The 17,883-nt window shown below is 41.7% G+C and overlaps 1 protein-coding gene across 1 annotated transcript in view; it reads left to right on the top strand.

Annotated features, from left to right (window-relative positions):
• LOC139708218 (uncharacterized) overlaps positions 1-11,163 on the top strand; it is a 37,465-nt gene extending 26,302 nt beyond the window's left edge. The window contains exons 24-33 of the mRNA XM_071620191.1: positions 117-283; positions 822-5,083; positions 5,657-6,060; positions 6,449-6,658; positions 7,154-7,366; positions 7,861-8,021; positions 8,526-8,604; positions 9,367-9,441; positions 10,064-10,124; positions 10,593-11,163. Of these exons, the coding sequence (XP_071476292.1) occupies positions 117-283; positions 822-5,083; positions 5,657-6,060; positions 6,449-6,658; positions 7,154-7,366; positions 7,861-8,021; positions 8,526-8,604; positions 9,367-9,441; positions 10,064-10,124; positions 10,593-10,852 (5,892 nt within the window). The 3' untranslated portion in view covers positions 10,853-11,163. The remainder of the gene's footprint in view (positions 1-116; positions 284-821; positions 5,084-5,656; positions 6,061-6,448; positions 6,659-7,153; positions 7,367-7,860; positions 8,022-8,525; positions 8,605-9,366; positions 9,442-10,063; positions 10,125-10,592) is intronic.
• Positions 11,164-17,883: the final 6,720 nt, after the last annotated feature.

The following is a 17,883-nucleotide window of genomic DNA, read 5'->3' as shown; positions in this document are numbered from 1 at the left end:
TTGTATTCTTTATTGTTCAGCTATAACAAAATTTTGATATAATGAAAGAAAACTGCTGGTCCCGAGGACTTCATTATAATGGCAGTTGCCTGTACTATTTGTGTGCCATGTGACAGGAGTTTGTGGTGATATCGTCCTCGCCAAGTAAGAAACGCGTCCTGACGGAGCACCAGAAGGAGGTGCTGAAGACGAAGCGGGTGTCCCTGGCCCTCTATAATGACCTGGAGCAGTCTCTAGATGTTGAAACCTTCCAGAGCCTAACTCAGACCCAGTCTCAGCCAGTGTAAGTACTCTCCCCACCGCCTCAGCTTATATCACTGATTTATTAGACTCAACCCTAAATGATTATAAATATTTCCTTGAAGTCTTCAGACTCAGAACTTTCCAGACTCAGAACTTTCCAGTGATGTGTACTTTCTACCTTCACCAGTTAGCTTATGTTTTTGTCAGCATCTGTTTGTTTGTTTGTTTTTTGTTTGCTTGATTGCTTGCAAATGATTCAAAAAGTTGCAAACTGTTTGAATGAAATTTTCAGGAAAAGTTTATAATGACACACAGAATAGTTGATTAAATTTTGGTGAGGATCCAGAGCACCTTATGGATCCTATGTGTGAAAATGAGCTGCTTGATGGAGGTCTGTGCTCTCTGAGTGCTTGTTGAGTTTGTTCCTTGTATGTTCATTGTATCATGTCCGTTCCTGTTAATATTTAAACCTACTACAAAATGTGGAGAAAAATGGCTACCAGACGAACACATATAAAGCTACCTGGTTTCATTATTATCTGTCTGTATTATCATCTATCCTTGTTATCATCCTCTAGGTCTCCAGTGCATTCAGAAAGTGGGAGTACCTCGTCTCAAGACAAGGTCTCATCTTTGCAATTTAGCTTCCCAAAAGAAAGTGGGAGTCCATCCTCATCCTCAAAGAAGGAGAGTGCAGATGAAGTCGCTCAGGGTAAGATGGAGACCAGTGAGGGACAGGGAAGACCCATAAATGAGAAGGAAGAGGCTGTAACTGATGAGAGAGTTCTCCAAAGCAGTCAGCAGGATCATTCTGAGAATGCCCAGAGGAGAGTTGCTACCACAAAGGAGGATGTTAGTGATCAAAAAGTTGCCCAAAGCAGCCAGGACAGCTCTCAGAAAGCTTGCAGGAGAGTTGTTACTTTCTTCCAGCCGGTAGCCAAGTCCTCCTCTCCGCTGAAAGATGCAGGCAGGCTGGACACAGAAAGCAGTGCAAATGGCAGTAACGATGGAGCTAAAAGAAGTGATTACTCTGTGAAGGAAATCTTGCTGCCGGAGCAGGTGGAGAACGAATCATCTGCAGTGCTGATTGAAGACAGCTGCTTGGATCAGTCTGTAGAGGAGATTGCTCCTCAAACCGATGATGCTACAGAGGTGGAAATGAAGGATGTGGATGATCCCAATGATATATTTGATGTGCCTGAGACACAGGAAGAGCCGAAGGGTAATGAAAGTGTCGTGGATGTGTCGGATGATGCCATACCATTGTCTGTTGCAGAGAGTCCTACAGAAGATGAAAAACTTGAGGAAGACCCCCAGGACTTCCCGCTGGATGATAGGTTCAAGAAAGTTGTCTCAACACCAGTTATCAAACTCCAGAAACTCAGTGAAAGAGTCGTAAAGCAGTACACCCCCAGATTAGTATTGAATAGTAGTGTGAGCTCGGAGGAAAGTGCAGACGAGTGCGGGGAAGGCGGTCAAGCAGGCATGGAAGGGCGCACAGACTCTGTGTCCAAAGGAGCATCAAGACTCAGGAAATGTCTGTCAGATGAAACCAACAGTCTTCAGGTGACTCCAAAGAGGAAAAGGAAGTTGGATGATGTGTCTGGCACGTCCAAATCTAGATCTGATGCAGAGAAAAGGGATCCCTGCAAGGACAAGAAGGCGGCAGAAGTCGGCAATTTACAGGCTTCGCAGAGAGACCTTGCAGAACTAGCTGAACGGTATGAACTGGACGGCATTGCTCCCTTAGTGGATGATTTAGACCAATCTGTCGAGGAATCCTCAAATATTTGTAGGACTGACAATGAAGTTGATGAGGCCCCACCAGTTCTAGAATCCTGTGACAGCCAAGCGAGGAATGATTCTGAAGAGATCCCACTGCTCGAAAATATAAATGCATCCAAAAATTTGGATGGCAATGAAATAGGGGATGTTATCGCCAGTCAGCCTGAGTTGTTTTCCAATGTGCCTGATCAGTGTACTGTAGGAGAGTCGCTCTCGACAGAACCTGACGAAGTGGTGAGGATATCTAGTGACCTGACTGGATCAGGTGACAGCAGTCCGTCCAGAAAGGATGCAGCAAGTACGGCAGGAGACAAGTCAGAGCCATCTTTCCAACAAACACCGGGAAAGAGAAAAAGAGGGAGGCCGCGTAAAAATGCCATCACGGGCGACAGAGTGGGGGATTCCCAGTGCAGCCAGGATGACACACAGCTTTCTGTAAACACAGAGGAGGCACAAAATGAAGTGGGGAATGGTGAGACAACCACAGTAGGAGCGGCAGACGGTTCTAGCCAGGTTAAGAGGAAGCGAGGAAGGCCTCGCAAGAGCATTGCCAAGGGCAACTCGCCAGAGAATTCCCAAAATCTTCCCATGCAAGACAGTAAATCTGGTCTCTCAAAAAATCTGGACAGGATACAGTCTGCAGAAAAGGAGGGAACACCCAGGAAGAGAGGTAGACCGAGGAAGAGTGTTGTGCAGAAAAGTGCATCAGCCACAGATGAAGCAAGAAGTCAAACGCAAGAGAGTGAAACAAAGAGTGAGTGTAATGTCACGCAGGCAAGTGCGTCAGCAGCAGGTGAAGCAGGAAAACAAGCACAAGAAAGTAAAACTTTAGATGTGGTCGAGCAGCCAGCTTTGAATGCGGTCTCCATAGAAACGAAAAATGAGAGCGATGCAACGGACAAAGACAGTCAAGTGGAATCAGGACCAAAGGCATCAATGGATTTGTCAGTTGAAGAGGTTAAAGACAAAAATGAATCAGGGCCTGAATGTAACAGTAGTTCTGAAGACTTATTTGGGACCTGCACTCTAAGTTCTTCTCCAAAGGTTCAGGAAGAACAGCAAGTTGAGTGTGGGAGGGCTTCTATAGAGTATTCACAGGCCAGTTTGAATGAGAGTTTTGCAAGCGAAGATGATGTTCCCCTTGTCCAGCTGAAAAAATCTCTAGATTGCAGTTCACACAAAGAGGGAGAGGAGAGTATGGAGGTTGAGGATCGCGACGACTCCGAGGTGGACTTCCCAATCATGACACCCAACTGCAGGGATGACAAGTTCAGTGCTGAATCAGAGACCCCACCTAAAGAGGTGCTCGCAGATAGACTCGCAAGCAAAACAGACTCCCCAAAAGTGCGTGGCAAGAATTCTCAAAAAGATGATGTGGATGTGATTGCCATCACAAGGTCAGGACGGAAGTGCAAGCCAAGTGCAAGGATCAAATGTGCCAAAGACATTCTCCGGAAGGTGCTCAGGTCTCCGGAAGACAGGAAGAGGGCTGCTGCCAGCAAGTCAGTCAAATCATCTGTGGTCTCTCCTGCGAAGATTTCTCCCAAGCTGCTGAGATCCTTTGCAGCCAAAGCACCAAAGACCAACAACGTATCCCGGGAAGATAGACAAGATGTTCCTTGTACTCCAGACAGCTCAGGAATCAACTGCCTGGATGATTCGCTGGAGGAGCAGTCTCGTGTCAAGGATTTGTCAGCGTACCAGATTTCTCCTCAGTCCCTACAATCACTGGCAGAGAAGATCACACAAGACCTTTCACCAGAGTCGACCCTATCGCCCCCTACATTCAGATCTGCTCGCAAGGCTCAAAGGTCTCCCAAGACATCTCCCCTCAGCAGCCAGATGCTGAGAGGCTGCAGGACGGGAAGGGTAACAAAGACTAGGGATCGCTCCAAGTCCCCGATCTCTCAGAGGCTCAGGTCTAAAAGATCGTGCATAACGCCAGGCCCCTTGCAGACAAGGTCTGGCAACAAGCTGTCACGAGTACACTTCAAAAAGAGGCACCAAAAGAGACATCTCTCTGAAAAGGCAGCAGGGCATACTCGAGATGAGAGGGAGGTGAAGGATATGGCTGTAGCTGAGGAAGTGAATGAGGATGCAGTCACAGAAGTGGAGAAGAAGGAGTTCTGTGATAGTAATATCATTGTGATTGCAGATTCCATGAGCCAAGGAGAAGATGTGGAATGTGTCATCCCAGACGAATTAGCGAATGCTTCCAGGTTGTGTCATCAAGGAGAGGCCATTGAAGCAATCAAGGAACTCCCATCATGCAAAGGTGCACCACAGAATGAACTCGAAAATGGTCTCTCCACTAGTGAGCAGAAAGGCATGGCCTTAAGTCAGACAATTGATGAAGACGGAGATGTAACGATGCAAGATGTGGAGGAAGAAGCCTCTCCTGACCTTCTCTGTGAAATGGCTGAAGCTGAAATTTTGCAATCAGGGAGGGATGGGTCGTCAGCATCTCCTCGTGAAAATGCAGTTGCAGAGGTTATAGCTGCAGATATATCTGCAGAGGAGGAGCAGGTTATAGCTGCAGATATATCTGCAGAGGAGGAGCAGGTTATAGCTGCAGATATTGCTGCAGAGGAGGAGCAAAGAGATAACGAGAAAGTTGGATTAGGATTTTATGCCACTGATTCTGTGAATGCAGTAGAGGAAGTAAAGCCACAGGAACCTACCTCAGCTGATCCTGCTCAGCCTCTTAGCTCTGGAAAAGATGGAGTGGTAGACAACAGTCAGAGGCTTGAATCAGCAGGAGACTCCAGTGCCGAGCAGATCCAGGACTCGGAGAAAGAGGGAGACAGCATCGAGGAGTGCATGACTGCTGAAGATGATGATGCCAACAGATTGTCCACAAATGTTGGTGAGACTGCAGAGAAAGAGGTGGAGGAGGTGGAAAAGGCAGACAGTGTGGAAAGCAGTCCTGAGGACACTGCAGACAGTGGTGAGGTCATAGTGGACAGCAAAGCCAAGAGTGACAGGACGGATGAAGTTCTAGAATCAGACAATGGTGCAATGGTTGGAGTGATGTCATCTGGACTGGATATTCAAGGTACCTTTTTGCCTACCTTTTTGCCACTTGTGCTTTGGGGAAATGTAATCTTATGCTTATCTTTTACGTCAAATGATGAATTTCAGGGAGATGAAATGCATAGCAAATATTTCTTTATGTTGGCATGGAACTAAAATTCCAGAAATGGATTCAGTTAGGAAAGTTTATTGTGCGGTACATAGCAACACCAGTGACATGAATGTTTTTGAAACCGTAAATTAAATCTAACATATTTTGCCAGTAGGAACCTTGTAAAGTAATGACAAGGTTAAAGAGCATTCTTTCTTGCAGACATGATATTACTTTCTTAGATTGAATTATGCTACTGTAAGCATGGTGCAGTGGAAACGCCAATTTCATCAAAAGTCAATGTCGGACCAGAGTTTTGAACTGCATAAAGGTTTTTGAGATAAAATAAAATGAAATCAATTTGGTTTTCGTCTGCTTTCTTAAAAGGTGAAAAGAAGTGTATCAATCAATCATGAGAGAAACTTGTTTATGTGTCATAATATCATCTCCTATATTATCATCACAATGGCAAACATAAATTCTGCTTTCTTCCTGCGTGTTTAGAAACAGAAGAGGACATAGTGAACAGCAGTCAGAGCCCACTGAAGATGCAGGAACAGGTGGACGAATCTCCTCCGCAGGCGGAGCCAGCGGTCTCCCTTTCACCACGCCTCTCCTTCCCCAGTCTAACCACCCCGAACATGGACGGTGCCGGCTCTCCCGACAAACCCAAGGTGGCGGAGACTGAGACCCAACCTTTCCAGGTGTCACCCATCATCCCCACCAAGTTCAGCCCCCGAGTTCAGGGCTCCCCCGAGGGGGCCAGCATGAGACCCCCGTGGGCGTGTCACATGAACTCTCCAGAGGGCAGCATACCCCACATCTACTCCCCAACTGCCTCGCCGAGCAGCGGGATCCTCAAGAACCGGGATGGTCCTGGAAGCAACTCTCCCTCTCCGTCAAGCAAGGTGAGGGACTCTCCCATCGTCCTAGAGTTTGGGGGTTTGTGGTTGTCATGGGAGACTGAGAAAGTTTCCTGAGGATCCACACCCTGTCAACGAAATCACTTCCAGAATTTGGTGTTCCTTTTGAGGCTAAAATTTATCTTCAACTTGTATCAGCATGGCAGCATACTGAGTAGCATTTTCTTCTTAGATTTGAAACAGCTACCAGTTCTACCTGACATATACTGCCACAGAAATGTATAAATCATTATGAAGTTATTCTTTATTCGTTTTTGGTGATGTCATAAGCTGAGAATATGGCATGCATACTGTACAAAATTTCAGAAGTTGACAGCCTTTAGGTGCTTACATGGCAAAGATAATCTTCTCCTTTCTGCTTCCATGTGTTCAGAATCGCCGTGTGAGCTTCGCCGAGAAGGTCTTCATTGAGCCCGAGCCGCTGAACGACGGGTCGTCGAGCCGCGTCCTGACGATGAGCGATGCCAGTGCTAAGTCCGACATGCAAGTCGACGCAGACAGGCGTATCTTCGGGCATGGCAGCCACCCGCCTTCCCCACTTGTCACCATGGCTTCATCAAGAGTGGTTACCCACAATTCCAAAGTAAGAGAAGAAAAATATTATTTTTTGTTAACGTGGTAATGGCATTTTCCTTCTTGCGCCAAAACTTGTTGCTCTCTGAATGTCAGAAAGACTCAAATCCATTAACTCAGTACTATTTCATGAAAATCGGAATTAATAGACACTACCTGTGTGAGTGACTGTGACTTTGTTCATATACAAGCATGTGAATGGTTTCGCATGTGCTTACAACTCGACAAAAGCATGCATTTTTCATGACCTTATAGTGCATTTGTGGTTTGGCAATGTGTTTTTGTCGATTGCTTTATCTACGAGTTGTTCAGCTCAATTTAGGTCAGTTTGTCATACTGTAAAATCTCCATGCACTTGGTATATGGCATTACGTATGTCACATGTTTACTTGCTGTACACCGTTCTGGGCTTTATTGGATTGCATTAATGTTGAAATAAATGTTCAGATTGTGTTGATAGTGGAAAGACAATAACCATTTGTAATGTTTTTTTGTTTCGCCACAGTTCATCACGACGCCGTCTAAGGGCGGCGAGGAATCTCCCAAGTCGTCCCTCTCCTCTTCCTTCTCCTCGTCCCAGTCGCTCAGCCGGCTGCGGAGGAAGAGCCCCCTCTCTAGCCGGCGGCTGAAGAGCAAGCTGAACGGCAAGAGCGCCCTCGCGAAATCGTCCTACGCCAGCAAGGTTCTCAGTATGGTGAGCATGATGCGCCCATTGCTCGTGCTGATTTAAAACTATGCCTGATATAGCCATTAACCCGTTGAGGACGGTTTGATGTTGCTCTAACACGCATTTCCCATAGACACCTGCCCCAGTATACTCAGGACTCGTCCTCAACGGGTTAAGAGACTTCTGGAAAATTTTGCATTACAATCAAGCAATTTTATTTGAACAACAGAGAGCTCAAACTAAAAAAAGATTTTTTACTCCATGTAATGAAATTCCATTCTGGTAAAGATACAGAAACAAATCACATAAAAGTGTTGTGTTGTTTTTTGGGGGGTTTTTTGGGGTTTTTTGTTTTGGGGGGAGGGGAGGGGGGGGGGTTTAAGGGAAGGGGTAACTTGATAGGTTAAGGAATGCTTTTGCACACAAAGGTATTCCAGCCTAGTGGCTTACCTGTCTTCATTTGTTTTCATCTTCCATCTTTTAAGGCCCAGCAAGGCAAGGACAAGGATGTCCTGGTTCGACGCCCCAACTCTGGCGGGAGCCAGATGACCCCAACTCAGGGATCACTGACCCAGGGGTCGCCCACCTCACAGGTGGACAGTTGCAATGAGGCACTGGAGGAGAGCCAGGGACCAGTGTACCCTGCCCTGGTGGACTGCTCGTTGCCAGTGGATTCTGTCCTGCCGCAGTTGACGTCCTCAATGTGGTAAGGTGCCACTGAATTGTGTCCGATTCTCCTCCGCATCCTCAAGAGGAGAGTTTATGAAAAACTGGCTGTAATCAGCTGCCTCATAACTTGTTTTATGACAGCCCTGACCATATTGATTTGTTGGAGCACCTTTTTACTTTGTTTTGTATTGTTTCATTTTTCAGCTTTATGTCTTGACATGTTAAAGTACTGTAAAAAGTGGATATTTTCGCGCAACTAATTTTTCGCGCTTGGCCGGGTAAGAAGAGTTTCGCGTGTTTTTAATTCTGCGGAATCAAGACATCACGCACAGGAACATATGGCTAGCAAAAATATTCGTGCGCTTTTACTTTCGCGGTAGTTTCTGGTTGCGCGAAATGCGCGAAAATTTCCACTTTTACAGTAGTTTGTCAAAAATGTGTGTCATACATGTCTTCAAAGAGATGCATGGATGACAACACATCTATGATAGTAATGATTGTTTGATTCTATAAGTCATATTTCTTCTTCTCTCCCACATAGGTATAGAGGCCTAGGCAAACTGTTTTGTGCAAGAAACATCCGGACTATTGGTGATCTCTGCTCCTTGTCAGCTATGGAGGTATGAAACCTTGTGTCACAAACAGTAGTCTAAACATTTCTTAGTGCCCAATTTGTGCTGCTTGATTGGTTTAGAATATTGTGTGTTGCCTAAAGGCTGTTTTGTGTAGGAAGAAGCGAAAACAAACCAAACCAAACAAAACAAAACAAAAACTAAACACAAATCAAATGTTAAATATGCTTGTTTTGTGTGAGGGTTATAGGACTTTTTGATACAAACTTTTGCAGATAACCATCATATTTTATAGATGCATCAGCACCACATACTGAACAATCATAATAATTTAATGTAGATTAGGGTATGTGAATTTCTTTTATTCGTGGTGGTGGATGAGCTTAGTTTGAAATTTGTGAACTTTGAATGTTATCATGAAGAAATTAAGATGGCTAAATCTCATCTTTAACAAGCTCTATGTGATGATGGATTTTTTTTCACTAAGGACCCTGGTCACTTTGCTTCTTTAAGCAGTGATTCTGATGTGCAGGTTTCTCTTTTATACCTTCCAGTGTCGTATACATGAAACTTGATATTGTACTTACATACATTGAAAAGAATATATTCTCCATTGTAGTTGTCTATAAATATCTGTTGTATCTTGCATGTCATATTTGGCATCTCAAGCAATTTGCTTGCAAACCAACATTGTGATATTTCGTATGTGTAGGGATACCTCAAAATAGATGTGTTGTTCTCAATAATAAAACCAATGCTAGTCTGCAATTAGAGGCATTCTGATTCAAGCATCTGAACGTCTTCCAACAGGTGCAATCACTGCCAATCAAGTCACCCAAGATTGCCCACTTGAAGAAGGTGCTGTCTGCTTTCCAAGATGAAAAGGTTTGTGAGCCAGGCAGTTCATCCATTTAATAACACAGTAATTAAAATGCCAATCGGTCAAAATCAAAATGGGGTTGTACAAAGAGAAGTATGATGGGACCTACATGAAAGCAAGTTTGTTTGGTTGTAACCCCCTAATAAGCAGTGTTTGTGAAAGAGAAACTGAGAATGTTTCTCTTTTGAGGCTCAACACCACAGTCAGCATAATAATATCTTCCACTTTCACTTCCAGTGCCAGTGTGAATCTAGAGGACCAATATGTCCTTTTGGTACCACCTTTTGTGCTTGAAGGTAAGGGGAGGGGATTATTTTGTGTGCTTATTCATTTTATTCATTTATTTGTTTTGTTCTGTATCAATTGTTGATGAAAAAGCCTAGCAAGTTAAGCTACGTACCTGGCCATATTTTGATATAAAGGGTTAACCAAACAGACTTTGATGCACCTTTAAACAGCAATTGCAACAGATAGCACATCATTTTGAATAGCCACATCCTTCTGGAAGAGATACAAGTGTATGTGATAGAGCATTTCAATTAAACTGGTCTTGATTTATTCTTTATCAAGGCAGTATGCTTCTTCATTCTGTAACTTATCAATTGTCTTCATTTTACCCTCTCCCAGTTTCCAGACCAAAGAGAGAACTCGGCTAACTCAGGGGACCAGTCTTCAGAATCACAAACAGGTATGGACACCGAAGCAAATTAGCTCTTTTTCTTTATAGGTGTTACTTGCAGAGCAATACTAGGGTCTGTGAAATTTTCATTTGTATTTTCCTGTATAACCCTTTCTCATCCGTGACTTTCTATTGTAGAGACAGAAGGTAATGTATTTGTAAGTTGAATAACTGTATAAAAATTGTACATGTATGTTTAGAGATTTTGTTTTTAGTTGTAAGTATCAGGCTAATGTATCACATTGTTATGGTGTATGTGATGTTGTTTGTCAATTTGTTTTCAGTTGCAGTTGCACCCTGTGATATGTGTTTGGTATACTTGAAATGTATGTGATGCTTATTTTGTTGTAATATCCAATGTACAAATAATTTCCATTGGGGACAAGAAAATAATCAATCAATTCACCCCTAGCTGTTGTTTTGATTTTATAGTACACTGAACTGAAGAGATCCCCCTCTCTGTGTCTCTATCTACAGGAGAGCCCGGCGATGGATCCCCATCGAAAGCGTCAGCTCTCGGCAACCTCTCACCGCCGAGGAGCCCTCAGCAGGTCGGCCGCGGCAATCTCGTCGGGAGGCTTGGTGAGCTCGTGACGGAGTTCCACGAGGGGGCGCTGGACTCGCTTCCGGCGCTCGAGCTCTTCCAGGCCCACGCCCACGTCAACAAACTGATGGACGGCATCGTGGGAGCCCTGAAAACAAAGTGCCACTCCCCTAGCATGGACAAGGACGCGTAGTGGGGTCATGGGTCAAGAGAGTTTGGAGGACATCAGATGGACGAATTAATCAAGTATTCAAATTTGCGATCCATCCAGCCCAATGTCCAGGGGTGTTTTGTACCAAATGATGGATTCTGTTCTGGCATGGACTGAGGGTTGCTATGTCAAGCAAGCCATTGACAAGCTCAGGGGTGACCAAGAATGATGTTTTAGAGGAGACACTTGTTATGAAGGCATCAATGTGGGTATTGCTCTGCATGATAGCAGAACTTCCCACTGAGAAAGTGGATCGCCACATTTCGATGTTTACTCATTTTCTTTTTCCTTGAACTGGGATCTTTTCTTGTTTGTGATGAGGAAGATCATGGTGTTAGGTCTGTGCACAGGAAAAGAGAATTTTATTGTTAGCCTCACTACGTATGTGAACAGATATGCACACAATGACAATATATAGAGACATAGAGCTACAGAGGGTTTAGGTGCTGATACTAATGGATGTATGTGAATGTGTGTGGAGCGTTTTATGATTGGCAGATCCCAATCAAGATCAGTATTGATATTTGAACACGACCTCATAAGTGTCTTTAAAGGACAAGTCCACCTTCATATACATTAGGATTGAGCGAATGCAGCAATATCAGTAGAACACAACAGTGAAAGTTTGAGGAAAATCGGACAATCTGTTCAAAAGTTATGAATATTTTAAGTATCTGCGCAGTCACTGCTGGACGAAAAGACTATTACAGTGTATGATGTTACATGCGTACAACTATACAAGGAAAATAAAAAGAGAATTTCACAAAACTTTACTTTTTGAATCAAGTGCACATTTCTTCGACTTGCTACTGACGTATGTTAAGGGTAATATTATTCCCCCTCCCTTCTGAAAGAGAGAAGTCGAGAGTTCTTATGTTATGCGAGAAAAATGGAAATATGTTGAATTTTCTTTATTCTTTCTTTATATCGTTGTACTCATGTGACATCACAAGCTTACCTAGTCTTTTCATCCAGCCGTGACTGAGCAAAAACTTTAAAAATTCATAATTTTTGAACGGATTGTCCGATTTTCCTCACTCTCACTGATGTGTTCTACTATTGCTGCATTCACTCAACCCACATGTCTCTGAAGGTGAATTTGTCCTTTAACAGCAGCAACTGTGTATCTCCTGTTCATTCATGTGCTGTATCTGTTTGTGCTTTAAATGAGACTTGGAAGAAATTGGGGTATTCAAAGTCATGGGTGTGTACATGTGGGTCTGCATCATGTGCAGGCATTTCAACCAGTTTCACTTTGTGAATTGCTATGCACTCAAAATGTATGTTGACATTCCCTGTAAAGATTTCTGTAATCTTTCTGGAACTGGGTAACTGTTCAAATGATGCTGAAAGTGTGAAATGCAGTTAGTGCGTAATTGAGCAAAGTATTTGACAGAGGCGCAAGTGCTGTCACTTCACACTACATTCCCCTTTGTGGCACTTTGAAATCTTTCTGGCTGATCTTTTTAATCATAACCTTTCTTTCTTAGAGACAAATTACCTCAGTACATGGGCAGCCATCGTTGGTATGATATACCTGACTTAGCATGTTTCTTTTGACTTCTTGTAGATGTATTCTTGGTAATATAAACATGTGAATGTTGAGCAGGTGTTACATCAAGACCGACTTGAGTGACGTTGGTTGTGTGTGGAGCACGAGTCCTCATTAAAAATAAACAAACAAACAATCAAACAAATTCTTCAATTTTGAAAATTAGCTTTGACAGGGATAAAGCTGAATCACATCTCTCTCTTCATCAAAAGCTATTCTATCAATCTCGGAATTGAAATATCATATTGCTATCTTCAATTGTGTTTTTACTGAGTGAACATCATTTTTGCAGTCCTGTACAAACAGTACATAATATCTGCACCCTACCTCGACATCCTGTGTTTACTGTTGTGGCATTCGTGGCAAACCACATCTCATGTTTTCAGCCATTTTTTTTTTCCCACCCAAAGTCAGATGTGATTAGAACATGGCTTGTGTTCAGTATGAAGAAATATCTCCTTGTAAGAGAGCTTATGTATGAAATTTTCACCAGAGACCATGTCTGAGAAATATAAGATGCAACCAAACTGATTTACTGGTCCTTCATGGCTTTTTGTCACGTGTATCCAGTATCTAATATTGTCTGTACTGATTAGAGGTTTAGATATTTATTATGCAATGGTAATCTTCTGTACCAGTTGTCAGTGAAATTTGTTATTCTGAATTATTTGTCATCATTACCACAAAATTGTTAATCAGAACTGAGTCTGTGAAGTATGAATCTTCTGGTTACCTTGCAATTTAATGTTATTGAGTAATTAATGTTTTAGTGTGCACGTTTGATATTATGGATCTAAGTATGTATTTGCTGCTAGAGTTGCAATTTTGTGTACCCCAAATTATGTAAAGATCATGGGAGTGAAGCATTCCTTTTCCGAGTCGGGTTCGAATCCCGATGGAATCCCATTTTCTTTGCTCACTTTTACACTAATAATTTATATTCTTTCTGGTCAGTTTATTCTGTCTTTATTTGTTACAAACTCAAAAAGCTGCATCACTTCGGTGATCCCTCGCATTTATCCCCAAGTTGAATTATCCTTCGGGTTTATGCCAGGTTCAAGTGTGTGCGTGTGTGTCACACACAAACACACTGCTATAGCTTCTGACCACCCGAGCATTGAGAATTAAGGGTTTCTGGGACGAACACTGCACTAGGGCTTTCTATAGCTCAGTCGGTAGAGCACCGGTCTGGCAATCTGGAGGTCTCGGGTTCGAATCCCGATGGAATCCCATTTTCTTTGCTCACTTTTACACTAATAATTTATATTCTTTCTGGTCAGTTTATTCTGTCTTTATTTGTTACAAACTCAAAAAGCTGCATCACTTCGGTGATCCCTCGCATTTATCCCCAAGTTGAATTATCCTTCGGGTTTATGCCAGGTTCAAGTGTGTGCGTGTGTGTCACACACAAACACACTGCTATAGCTTCTGACCACCCGAGCATTGAGAATTAAGGGTTTCTGGGACGAACACTGCACTAGGGCTTTCTATAGCTGAGTCGGTAGAGCACCGGTCTAGCAATCCGGAGGTCTCGAGTTCGAATCCCGATGGAATCCCATTTTCTTTGCTCACTGTTTCACTTACAATCAGTTACAGGATTTTTGCATGAGCTATGTGACTATGTACATCAATTTGTGCTTAATTGATTTGCATCATTGCATTCAATATTTGTATACTTTTGTACTTTTATTATATTCAACGCTGGAACACTGAGTACTAGTACTTTTTTTTTTCCAGTTTCAGGTATAGGGGCAAAGGGAGAGGGCATTTCTGGTTTAATAAGAAACTGTAAAAGATCGAAAAATAATGCAAACAGAGAATGAAATGTCCCGACTTTGTCACCGAAAGCTCAGTCAAAGTGCCCACCATGTTTCTAGGCAGACAACGATGTGTATTTGACATATGACCAGGTACATTGTATAATTACAAGAAATGTGCCAAATGAATGAAAGGAATGGGCAACTTTAGGTTTTGTACGAAAATTTTTGGACTGTGGGAAGCTAAGTCACTTTTCTTCTGAAGTGATCAAAGGTGCAGCTTGCAAATTTCAGCTGATGTAATGGAGCTAAGGCAATCTTATGTTTTGAGCAAGAGTGCATTTCAATTTGTAAACTCATTGTGGATGGTAGCAAGTGAATGAGAGCATATTTAGTGACAGAAGTCCAATTCTTTGTGTGGGGAACTGTTGTCCTGCCAGGTATTGTGAAAATATAAAGCAGCGTACCTTTGACCCAGGGGTGGACCATGGTTGCAAGAGATTCGTAACTATACACTATATTCTCATTTTTTAAATGACAATGAATGGACTTGCACAATCATGCTGCAGAGAGCTTGTGTTTGTCGACGGTGCATTTCCTACATGCAAACCATTTTTTGTGTAAAAAAGAGATTATAGTATACTCCAGCCCCCCCCCCAACTCCACCTCTAATTCCCCCACTATCAAGAACAACGATGAAATGACCCATACTAGTCACCTTCTAATGTGAATTTGAATGTCGTGTCTCTGTCATCTTTTTCATACTGTTTTGTACTGTGCTTGAAATTGGAACAGGACCAGATATGTGTACATATATTACATTCCTTGTGCTTTATACAGTGATAATGAACATATTTCTCATAGCTACTTGTTGCCTCACAAGTTTTCATTCAGGGACTTCCCGGGGAATGATGTGAGAGAAATGAAATCAATTTGTGTAGTATTATACTTGCATGATGATCTGTTCAATATCGATTATAGGTAATGCTATTCTTGACATGTAATTTTTGAAAATGTGAATTTCACTTTAGAAATCCTTTTCTCTTCTTTTTTTTTTGAGATGTTAATAAAATATTTTTTAAAACTGCTAGTCTTGGTTCAGTTGTCCATATTTGTGTTGTCCATGTACGCGAGTATTTTGCAATCATTGTTGGGTTTGTTACGTCAACTGTAGCAAAGGGCTCAACGACCTTTTTTGAAGGGATGGTACAGTTTCGGTTGAGATGGGACTTCAAGTTTCAAACTTCTATTGATAATAATTTTTTAGATAATGAGAACTTCTTATCAAATATGGAACAGCATATAAATCTACGAGGAATTCTAAGTTTATTTGATGAAAATTGGTTTTTAAATGGCCGAGATATCCAAAACGAAGTGATCCTAAGAAAAGGTGGGACCCACCTTTTATTAAGATTGCTATGTTTTACTGTTTTTGGATATCACGGCCATTTCAAAATCAGTTTTCATCACATAAACTTTGAATTCCTCTTAGAATTATATGCACTTTTATATTTCATAAGCAGTTTGCCTGTTATCTCACAAAAAAAAAAGTTTTAAACCTGAACCTGTAGCCCCATCTCAACCAAAACTATACCCATCCCTTTAATCTACTTTATAATAGCTAACTAGAAATGTCGCTATGGCGACTGGTATGCCTCCGCCATAATGCATGATTCTCCTAATAGGTCTATAGTACATGTGGACAATGTGTGATTACATTTTCACAAAACTGGCAAAATATTAAAATGACATGTTTGTCACAAATGTATCGAATGTTCACCTTCCTTGACCTAAATTTAATTGGATGAATAGGAGAGCATGTATTTGGGGATTTAAGAACTTTAACTTCGACTTTGACCCTTTCATAAGTTTACGCACTTGAGTAATTGTCAAGGTATAAATTGTAAGGAGAAAAAGTGCAATTTCTGTACTGAACAGTAAATTGTTATCATTTTCATCTGGCCTTTGATTCATAAGAGAATCAATGTCAGGCAGAACATACATAAATATGTACTAAGTTTAAAGATAACTTGAGCCACTTCCGAGATATGGAGAAAGAAGTAAGTTCAGCACTTTCACTTGATCTTTGACCTTTTGACCTTTGACCTCCTTGGCAAAAAAAAAAAAGAAAATCCTGGAGAATCTCTAGTGGGTTATACATGCATACATCAAGTTTTTAAAAAAATAATCCTGCTGGCATTGCCTAAATATAAGGAAAATAGTAAAATTTTGAAGTATTGCCCTTGACCTTTGACCCCTGACCTTTGACCACATGAACCCCAAATTCCCTAGATAACCACTGCCAGTCAGTACATGCATATATACTTTGTTCCATAAAGATACCTTGAACAATTTCCAAGATACAGAGAAAAAAGTGCAATTTTAACATTTTACTTCACCTTTTGACCTTTGACCTTTTGACCTCATGACCCCAAACTTTCACCAGAGAATCTGAATTGGGTAATACATGTATACACTAAGTTTCAAGAAAATATCTTCAGGCATTGCATAGATATGGGGGAAAAAGTGAAATTTTAAGCATTTGACCTTGACCTTTTGACCTTTGACCTTCAGCATGTGCACCCAAAAGTTGATAGGCACAACTTTACCTCCTAATACACATACATGCCAAGTTTCATTAGGATACCTCAAAAGGTTTTGGTAGTTAATACCCTGTCCACAAAATTCATTACGGACGGACGGAAGGACGGAAGGACGGATGGACGGACGGAAGGACGGACGGACGGACGGACGGACGGACGGACGGACGGACGGACGGACAACCCGAAAACATAATGCCTCCGGCACCACTTCGTGGCGGAGGCATAAAAATGAATAGTAAATGCCATCACATAGAAAACCAGTACAGCAACAAACCACAGCAATGTCTCCACACAACTTTGCTGTCATTCCCCCCCCCCCCCAAAAAAAAAAAAAGAATAAGAACAAGTAAATGAAGCACAGAAAACACTATTTCAATGTAGATATATCTATTTGTATAATATATTTAGGGTTGTCTTTTCACAATTCAAAAATTTACAACAAAGGAGATTCTAATGCATGAAGAGGATACACAGTAGAACATATGTATGGACTGACAAGACAGATTTAATGGAAGAATGCTGCAGGGTAAACATTGATTGTTAATCACAACAGCTCATAAAAACTTAAAACACTACACTGAAAAGAAAAAAAAAAAGAATTGCATAAAAGCATTACAAAATCGGCTGGTTTTTTTTTTCAACAATGGATTTGTATGCAAGCTGATCTTTTGTCACATCTCATATTGCTAACACACTCACACAAACATACGTACATATAGCTGTCCCAAACCGGGTGCAATTGATTTTGGAGGAACCCTACCACACTTTGAGCCAAGGGTACTCCACATGTAATGATTACAAAGACATTTGAGATACTATGGTGGTCTAAAGAAGGTAAACACAGTGTAATGGACACGTCCATCTCATCTAGAGCTGCCAACTCATGTATTTTCATCATATTTTCTTCGTTGATTAAAGTTGTTTTTTCAGTCTTTGTATTTTTAAAAAAAAAAATATGGTTTTTGATTAAGAAACTATGTTCAGTTAGCATGCTGTGATATGTGCAATATCTCTATTTTTTTACTTATTTATTTTTTTCAACCAAAGCTTGTTCTTGCTTAATTTTCATTTTGTTACCTCTGCCAAGGGAGGAGGTTATGT

Source organism: Diadema antillarum, unplaced genomic scaffold, assembly GCF_040938485.1.
Source record: "Diadema antillarum isolate AM-2024a unplaced genomic scaffold, OU_Dant_1.0 seq00001319_RagTag, whole genome shotgun sequence".
NCBI classification, from domain to species: domain Eukaryota; kingdom Metazoa; phylum Echinodermata; class Echinoidea; order Diadematoida; family Diadematidae; genus Diadema; species Diadema antillarum.
Note: the sequence above shows the minus strand (reverse complement) of the source record. Positions and strands in the feature narration are given on the sequence as shown.